Source organism: Peromyscus californicus, unplaced genomic scaffold (assembly GCF_007827085.1).
Source record: "Peromyscus californicus insignis strain IS unplaced genomic scaffold, ASM782708v3 Scaffold_15__1_contigs__length_86483966, whole genome shotgun sequence".
In the NCBI taxonomy this organism is placed as follows: Eukaryota; Metazoa; Chordata; class Mammalia; order Rodentia; family Cricetidae; genus Peromyscus; species Peromyscus californicus.
Genome location: NW_026294447.1, coordinates 51,688,721 through 51,698,125, shown reverse-complemented (window position 1 = coordinate 51,698,125; position 9,405 = coordinate 51,688,721). Strand labels below are relative to the sequence as shown.

Sequence of the window (9,405 nt, the reverse complement as noted above, 5' to 3'; positions counted from 1 at the left end):
CCAGCCGAGCCATCATCTCCTCAGCCCCACTGACAGGATTCTTACTGTAGGCAGGCCACGGTGATCTGATACCAGGGATGGTGAACTTCTCTGACTCAGCAGGATTCTTGTTAAAACTGAACCAAGGGGGGCCAAGGATACCGCCCAAGGTCAGGATCTACGCCGAGGACTCAGTCTGACTCCAGTCTGGCCAAGGCCCATTTCTGTCCTTTTACTAACAACTTTAGATTCTTCCTCTTCAATCCAAGCATTTTCTCATCTCAGACCTTCAAAAACTGTCTTTATTTCCAAAGTCAGCTTAAATGTCTCCCCCCACCCCCACCACGGGAACCCATTTTTCCTGCCTGTGTCTGGGAAGAGCGTCCAATTTCTCCTTCCTATGCCTGAAGCATTCTGATGGCTGGAATACTAAGTACTAGCCCATGGGCCGGGGCAGGGCAGGTGGCTCAGAGAATCCAGGCACTGAAGCAGTCGCCAACCTATGCCCCTTCACCTGGCAAAGAAAAGGCTCTCCTGAAGATGCTCCGTGCACTCTTGCTGCTTCGAGTCACAGTCCCTTCTCCCCCTCGGTTATAGGGCACCCCAGAGCGCGAACCTGAGTCAGCTGTGGAGATATTACAGGACAATTGCAACGAATTGCCTCCGGGGCAGTCCCGCTGGGCTGCCAAGGAACAACGACGCCCAGTGGTTTGGCCAACCTCCAAGACACACACAAGGCGCCCACACCACGACTCCCTCACCCCGCACTCTGCACTGGCCACCATCCAGCACCCCGCCACTAGCGGCGGCGCCTTTAAGACTCAGCGGCTCCCCCTGGCGGCCGCTCGCGCTTCCTCCTTCGGGAGCTCTGCTCCAGGCCCCCGCGTGTGCGCGGCGTGTGCGCGGGCGCCGGGGCACGGAGGCGCGCGCCCTGCGGGGTCCACGCGCGCCCGGGAGGCACGCGCGGGGGAGCCGGCCCCACGGGAGGGCGTGCTCAAGCTCGGGCTCGAGGCACGGGTGCGGTCACGGGCGGCGGCCCGGGATCCCTAGAACCCTCCGGCAGGCGCGCGGTGCTGCGGGGCGCACGTCCCGGCGCGGGCGAGCCCCCCGGGGCGGAGGGGGCGGGGCGGCGGCGGTGCGCGCCCACCCGCGGGGCCCAGCCAGTGGCGCGGCGCGCTGAGCCTCCGCCCCCGGCCGCTGCCCCGCCCCGGCCCGCCCCGCCGCCACCGCCCCGCCCGGTAGGACCGCGCGCTGAAGCCCGCTCCGCGTCCCCGCCGCCGGAGGAGGTGCCCGCACGCTCGCGGCGCGCGCCGGCCCCACACGCTCGGCCTGTGGGCGATTTCCTCCGGACCCAGGCTCCCGGGCCGAGGAGGAAGAAGATGCAGACCTTCCTGAAAGGGAAGAGAGTTGGCTACTGGCTGAGCGAGAAGAAAGTCAAGAAGCTCAATTTCCAGGCCTTCGCAGAGCTGTGCAGGTGAGGAGGGACGCGGCTCGGGGACCCCCCGCTGCCGGAGCTCGGCTGCCCTCGGCGGGCGCGGGGCAGACGACGGCGACCCGGGAAGGAGCGGCGCGCGGGGAGGCTGGTTCCGAGCAGCCGGGGGGCCGCGGGGGGCCGCGGGCTGTGTCCGAGGGGAGCGTGGCCGCTGTGGGCGATGGGCTCGGACGGCGGCTCTCAGGTGCACCGGGGTCGTGCCGGGAGATCCCCGATCGTCCAGGGCGGGGGAACCAGGGAAATCGGGAGTCCAAGCCGTCAGTCAGGGGCTTGAGGGTACTTTTTGGACCGGTGTGTTTTTCTTCCTCCCTTTCCTTCCCCTTAGCAGAGCAGGGTACCCGCGTTTGTGTGGAGCCTACTACGTGCTTCGCGTGTGCACAGCGCCTGAAGCTGTCATTGCATATCACCCGGTTTAAACCCAGTTGAAATGAGTAGCGATACTTGGCTTGTCTGTGTTGATTTGCTGTCTCATTAGAGCCTCGCAGCAGCCTTGCAAATTAGCCAGGGTGGTGATTCTGGGCCACGTGTCTGAGACGAGGGACACCCATCAACAGAGAGGTAGGGTACCTGCTTGTGGTCCCAGGGCTGAGGCGTGGCAGAGCATAGAAAGTGATGGGTGGACCCGTGTAGGGTAGAATTGTTTTCCACCCTCCGGGCTGGCCACCTCGTTCTCACTGTGTTGGTGCTTCAGTGGCAGAGACCTGGGGCTGTGATAGATCTTGTTCTTAATACATTACAGAGGTGCCGAGTGCCTGGAGTCAGGTGTGCCTTGCCTCTCTGCAAAGCCGTTGGTTGCAGCCTCTTCACGAAAGAATCCGAGAGAATCCAGCCCCCAAAGCCTTTTGCAAACTCGGGGTGGAAACCTTTTGTTGAGTTGTGTTTCCACTTGGTAGATTTGACTTTTAAAAATGGACTTCAGTTGTATTTCCATCCCTGGTGGGCCCCCGGAATCTTGGAGAATCGAGCAGTTGGTTTTCCTTATTCCTTGGTGCACAGAGGTGAGTAGCAGTCTGGGCTGGCACATAGGCCTGGCAGCCTTACCTTGCCCCTCATGGCTGTCCAAGAGCCTGCTGCTTCTCTGCCCCACAGCTGGATGGGATGGTGCCTGTTTATAAGGGGCCCTGGTTCTGCATCCCTTGGTCCCCTTGTGGGTTTGGCCGAGTCTCCCAGACAGGCCTCTTAGGAGAAAGTAGGCTTTTCATGGCCGGTAGGGCATCCAGTGCAGCCCAGAATTCACAAGGAAATCAAGAGGAACTCAAAGCCAGAGCTTTGGAAAAGCCCAGGGCTTATGGAACATTTTTTAAAAGGACAGTTGGACGTTTGTACCGCAAATAAACACACCGTGAAAAGGATGCCCTAGACAGCAGAGAATTTTGGAGAAGCCCCTCTGTCATGTTCTAGAAGTCCAGTTCTGACGTGAGGGGAGCAGAGCTCCCCCTGCTGTCGTATAATTCTTGGGAAATCCGAGTTCATCCCTTGTACCTTGCTTATTGATAGCAGGATGGGTCACCCTTCATCTACACCTGAGGCTTGGCCTTGGCCTGGCATGTTTCCTTCTGGAATTAGTGAGACTGTAGCAAAACAGTCCTAACCGAGACTGAAGGGTTGAGTGCTCACTGCCTGACCTGCAGCTTGGCTTGCTCTTCTCGTGGGCCCTCCTGCCTTTAAAGAGGCCGGGGGTGGGAAGGGACCCAGGACACCCCAGGGTGTCAGCCCGACTCAGGGAAATGTTCAGTTGAGCTTTCATTTTTCAGGAAGGGTTGTGAATTCAAGGTCCAGTTGCCTTCCCTTGCCCAAGTATTGGCTTCAGAGAGATGGCAGAAGGTCCCCGGGCCCTTCTGGCAGCCCAAGAATTCTAATGTGTGTTTTTATTAGTATAGCTTTAGATGCTTTGTAGCTGAAGCTTAAGAACGAAAAGAAAACGCCAGAAAGAGTTTTTCTGTTGCTTCTTTACTTTCAGGGCAGTGCCCCCTGGTGGCCGCATTTTTAATTAAACAACTGTTGAGATAGTGAACACCGCCCCCCCCCCCCCTTCCCTTTCCCCTTTACTGTGTTTTGTTTATTGTGAATGCTGGAGTGGTCTGAGAAGCTCCAGAGACATTGAGTGGGCACCATCCTGTTCTTGACATTCAGAAGCTGGGGGTGCAGCGCTTCTACTGTATCGATGGATGGTGAATTGTCTATGAATTTCCTGACGAAAAGGGCCGGGGCTGTTGGGAAATGACTTGAGTTCTGTTTCAAATGTTTGGAACAGGATCCGTGCTGGGAGGACTGACTGGTAGATTGCACTGGGCCGAGTGGTTTAGTTGACTCTCGGGCCTTGTAAAAATCCTATCTCAGCCAGAAGAGATCGTCATCTAGACCTTGTTTTGCAGATGGGGAAGGGGGTGCCGGGGGGGACAGGGTCCATACTGCTCCTTTCCTTTAAGAGCGCACAGTCCACCCTGGAGACCTTGAGACTTGCTCTGAGAGCAGAGCCTCTCCTTTCAGGCACTCCTACCCTTGTTAATGTCCCAGGGTTCAGCTGCTGCTAATAGTCTCCAGGGACACTTTTCCTTTCCAAGCTGAGCTGTGTGCCCTCTACAATGTAACATGTTCTGTTTTTCCTGAAGCGGGTGAGCAGGGCCCTTCCATAGGTAGTTGGAGCCAAATCCTGGGAGGTGCCCCACCTATCATAGGCAGGTACAAAAGCCAACCTTTTAAATATCTGTCTGATAGGATGGGGCCTCCGGCTGGCCAGCAGATGAGCTTTGGACCAACTTGTTTCCAACGCTGTTGTTTATTCCTGTTGCTTTTCTGTGTCCTCTCCCAAGTACAGGAGCATGCTCTGGTTGCTCTGTTTACCCTTCCACCTGACTCTCTGTCTCTAACCTTGGAGTGCCTGGGATGCCCCCTCATCCCTCCTCTCTATGGCTTTTCCAAGATATGCAGCGGAGGTTCCCGGGAAGTGGAGAAGAGAAGCTGGGTTGGGCCTTGGGGAGAGTGCTCAGCTGAGGATAGCTGCCCTGGATGTCCTTCTTTGGTGTGTAAGCCTCTCCTTCAGCTCCTCTCCTCCTCACTCTTTCCTTCTCGGAGACCTGTGTTTAGGTAGTGGTGAAGAGTCTTTTGGTGTAAGGTGGTGGTGAACCTTGTCTGCTCTCACGGTCACTTTGTCTGTTCTGAGACAGCGTATCACTCAACCAGACTCTTCTGATCTCAAACTCATGACGACGACGACCTTCCTGCCTCAGCCTCCTGAGTGGTAGGCTTAACAATGCGAGCCACCACGCCCAGCTTTCCGCTGTGGATTTTAAGGAGGTGCTTACATGTGTCTTAGCTCATGCAAGCTTTCTAGTAGAAATGGGGAAACCGAGGCCTGAGAACTGTGAGGGACACTGCCACCGGTTGGAGGGCTTCTGTGAGCCCAGCCTAAGTCTCTATTGGAGAATGCAGCCTCCTTGTTTGCTCAGTGTCTCTTCCTTGGAGGCCATCTGGGCTAGCTTGGCTTTTAAGAAATGTGCTTGCCGGGACATCTCAGACCAAGTTATTGCTCTGTCTTAACCCACTAGGGCCCTGTTTATACAGGTTTCTGAAAGGACTCAGGGGTTTGTTTAGGCTTGTGTGTACCAAGCTCTTTCTGGGGTCCAGGCTAGGTATTAGGCAGTGTGTTGGCGTACAGTGGTGTTCATGAGGCTTGGAATTTGGTATCAACTCTAACCTAGTCCTGGAGAGCGCTTCAAGGCCTGTTCCTTCCCCTTGGGCTCTACATTCCCACCCCACCCCATCCCCCCTGCTTAGAGACAAAGTCTCACTGTGTAGCCTAGGCTGGTCTTAAACTTGAGTTCCTTCGTCCTTGTCTTCCTCCTCAGTGCTGGGGTTATAGGTATTTCCAAGCATACCTGGCAGTCCTTTTGTGTTATGTGGAGAATAGAACCCATGCATAATAGGCAAGTACCGCTAAACTACACCCCCCAACTCTATTTCATCCTTTAAAACAAGGCCATCTGGAGCTTGCTTTTTTGCTGAAATAGCTTAGTATTCTGGGCTGGAATTCTAGGAGATTCTGCAGGAGGAGAAAAGAGGACCATTACCGGGATTGAATGAGCTGGTCTGTGGCTCGGCTTTTTTTTTCTGTATGTTTCAGCGGCGGCTGACTTAGCCGTGGTCTCAGAGCTGTGGAGGAGGGAAGCATCCTGAGTCAGGTTCACTTTACAGCAGCACGTGAAAACTGTAACCCAGCCTTGCAAATAAACCCTTTTCTCCAGCTCTTAGGTGCTGACCTGCTGTGGGGGCAGACATCCAGTCTTGGATAAAACTGCCTAGGTTTCTAGGTCTGGCTTCACAGATGACCATCCATGTGATGTCCACTTGGTGATCTTGGATTTGGCAGTTAAGGTCTGTGGTACGCGCTCACAGACCATCTTGCTAGGGGATGGGGTTGGTGGAATTGAACCTCGGGTCTTTGGGTCAGGTCAGAGAGGGGGCTCATCCTGCCTGATGGCTGTTCTTTACCACTTAGCTCTGGTTCTTACAATCCTTGACTTTGGCAGGCCGTTGCAGTCTCCTAGCTGGAGAATCTGAGAATGCAAAGGATGTAGTCTCTTTTTTTTTTTTGTTTGGTCATTCAGAAGAATTCATTCTATGCTTTGTGAAAATGTCATCTTCATTAATAATCCCATTACTATTATTAGCTAACATTTCTGATTTTCTCCTTTTTAATATTTAGGGCTTAAGATGTAGCTCAGTGGGTAGATTGCTTACCTACCTGGCATGCATGAGCACCTGGGTTTGATCTCCAGCACCGCATAAAACGGGGTGTGGCGAAGGCTCCTGTAATCACAGCACTCCCACGGTGGAGGCAGGGTGATCAGAAGTTCAAGGTTGTCTACGTAGAGTGTTCAAAACCAGCCTGGGCTATGTAGAATTCTAGGCTGACCTAGAATTTGATTTGTAGTTCAGGCTGACCTCAAACTTACAGAGATCTGCCTGCCTCTTCTTCCCAGTGCTGGGATTGAAGGTGTACCACCATACCTCCCCTCCCCGCACCCCTTTTAAAATACAGGCACTTGCTGAAATTTAGAGGGCCCAAAGCACATAATGAAAAGCCAGCCAGCCTGTCCTTTCTTGGCTCTGAGTTCAGCTGCTCAGGGAACTTAGCAGGCCATCTCCATGGGTGTTGATGTGACCAAAAGGGGAGCATGCAGCCAGCCTCCATTCTTACAGTGGTTACAGTTGCTTGGTGCATGGGGCTGTGTGTCTTAGAGAAATTCCACGTTGCTGCTTCCTTTGGGCTTCTGTATTGGGGTGTGGTGTGTGTGTATGTGTGTGTGTGTGTGTGTGTGTGTGTGTGTGTGTGAGTATGGTTCAGCTCTTCAAAGGATGGAACCTTTTTCTTCTCCTGGGGTTGGCTTCTGCTGGCCTAGACAGTTTGACATGGGTGCCCCATCCCTTGTCTGGATGTGCAGTGCTAGATGAATGGTGTAGGGTCAGAGGTCACAGACATTCTGCTTTTTCTTGCAGTTCTGAAACAGTTTTACTGTTTCAGTTCCAGTGGGTGACAGGGTGGGAGGGGACACAACCCACATGTTCACCGCATGCCTGGCCAGATGCAGGGGTGAGAAGTACTGCTCTGGGTTTGCATTTCTTTCACCGGAGTGAGATTGAGGGGCTTAGCAGACACCAGACACAGCTGAGCTCCTGACCCCTGGGTGTCCTGTTCCTAATCATCAGGTCTCCCAGGCTCCACTGGTTTCTCTCACATGAATTAGCAGGTTCGGGACATTCAGAGGTGTGGTTCCTGACTGGATGTACGGAAGGGTTTTGCTCTTGTTCACCTCAGTAAACTGGCTTCTGAGACGGTGTGCAGCACGACCTTTTAAAAAGTGATACTCGGTTTAGAAAGCAGATCCTCCACTGGAAGAGCTGTGTATTGACGGCTCTCTTCCTTTTCTGCTTGAACTGGGTCTACCCCAGCCTTCCTTCTCCAGTGCTCCTGGAGAGCTGGCCTCAGGGAAGGTGGAGAGAGAAAGCAAGACCTGCTGGGTGAAGAGGCTGGTACATGGTCACACAGTAGGCCCTGCTTTAAGGCCTATGCCCCTGCTATCAGCTGGAACTAGTCTCCTAGAAAACAGGCCCTTCCTGGGAGCTGGGAGTGAGGGTGTAATTGTATTGGGGCAGGTCTGGCCATTCCCATTGGGCTGTTTGAATTTGTCTGGGGCTTTGTCTAGCCTGCTCTGAGCCTCCTCAGAAAGCAGCCTTTGTGGCCTGCGTCTCCCCAGCAGGGCCTCACAGGCTGGTGTCTGGGCCCCTTATGGTGCCAAGCTGCAGGCTGTGGTATCCCCCTCCCCCACCCCACAGTACCCTCCCACCACCTGCTTTTAAGGTTCAGTAGGGTGGATCTGTCTCCAGATCTGTGAAGATTTGAGAATCACTCCCAGGAGGGAACCTCACCCCCCACCACCTCCACCCCACCCCCACCCCAAATTCCTGCCTGAGTACTTCTGTTGCCTTCCTTGAGTACTTCTGTTGCCTTCCTTAACCACCTCCCCATCCAGGCCCATGCCTGCTGGGTACCCCACCCTTTAAACCTCTCCCAGTGTCCCAGGGCACACCTAATGGACTCTCTAAGCCACCAGTTGTCCCTGGAGGGTGAATCAGAATCCACAAGCCAAAGGCCTTCCTCAAGAACTTCTGGGAGATGCCGGTCCTCTTTCTCTCCATCTGCTCTTCAGTGATGCTCTGAGTCCCCCGCCCCCATGGCTAGGCTTTGCATCTTGTCTGTCTCTTAAGAAAAAGGGAGAGTTTTGGGATGCCAGTTCTTACAACAATGCACATGGTTACTCAGAGGAGTAAGATAGGGTCAAGGAACTGCCTGGTGCTTTTAGGAGCCTCTGTTGATCTCCATGGCTCAGCTAAAGCTCCTTGTGACCCTGAAGTACTCCGGTCAGGAGGGAAGCACCTGCAGTGGGAATTGTGGCAGGAGGAAGGGCTAAGTCCTGGGTTAGCGTCATTCATTGGCTCAGCAAATCCCGAGCAAGCATCTGCCCAGTGCTCCGGTGCTGGGTTCTGCTCTTTATCCACTGGTGCCTGTGGAGATGAAGGGGAGCCAGCACTTCCGTGTGTCACTCACTGCAGGGTGCAGTGAGAGCCGGGATGCTTGCAAACTGGAAAGGGTTGTGCTGGGGTCGCTGAGGCCACTTAGTGCTCTGGTCCGAGAAGGTCTCTGAGGAGGTGGTAGTTAATGAGAGGGGCTGAGAGCTCCCTGGGAGCTGAAAGACTCCCAGAGTGGACAGAGTCCCCTGCCTAGGAGCTACATATCTGGCTGCCTCAGTCACAGCTCTGAGTTCCACTTGGCTGAAGGGAGCCATCTAGGAAAAGGCAGGCAGCAGCTTTGGGTATAATTGCTGACTGGCATCTGCATCCAGAGCCTGTTCCTTGAAAGTATGATGGAGGCCATGTGTTGTGGTCATGCGACCTTCCTACCGTTGGAAGGAGCTGCCACCATGCTCTGGGGACCGAGGACAAGAGGGGGCACGCCCGCCTCTGGTCTGCCTCAGTTCAGCCCTTGTGTTCGGGAAGTCGAAACTGTGGGCCCAGGGGTGGGACGCGGGTGAGCCTCAGGCCAGCTGGCCTTGCCCAGAGCCTGGAGCTAGTGGAAGACCCAAGTGATGCTTGTGCTTTGTGGTAGTCATTTATTTGTTGCTGACGAATGCTTGCCCAGCTTGCCCAACCAAAGGCGCCTGGGCTGTTGGTGCGACACACATCTGTCTTCATCGTTGTCCAGCTGTCTCAGAAGGTGAAGTATCTCCAGGAAAGCAGGCTGGGGGTCTTCTTGTGGAATGCCCTGGTGATTCTTCTGGAACATGCAAACTGTCATCCTCTGTGTTACTGGGCCTCATAACAAAACTCTCACGTGTAGGCAGCACTGGGTTAAGTAGGCTAAACCAAGGCTGGGC

The 9,405-nt window shown here is 54.6% G+C and overlaps 1 protein-coding gene across 2 annotated transcripts in view; it reads left to right on the top strand.

Moving 5' to 3' along the window:
* The first annotated feature begins 1,211 nt into the window (after window positions 1-1,211).
* Itpk1 (inositol-tetrakisphosphate 1-kinase) overlaps window positions 1,212-9,405 on the top strand; it is a 142,424-nt gene continuing 134,230 nt past the window's right edge. Inside the window, exon 1 of one of the 2 annotated variants that reach the window (XM_052738829.1) lies at window positions 1,212-1,453. In XM_052738829.1, coding sequence (XP_052594789.1) covers window positions 1,359-1,453 — 95 coding nt within the window. In that variant the 5' untranslated portion in view covers window positions 1,212-1,358. The remainder of the gene's footprint in view (window positions 1,454-9,405) is intronic. The other variant, XM_052738830.1, reaches the window with a different exon arrangement.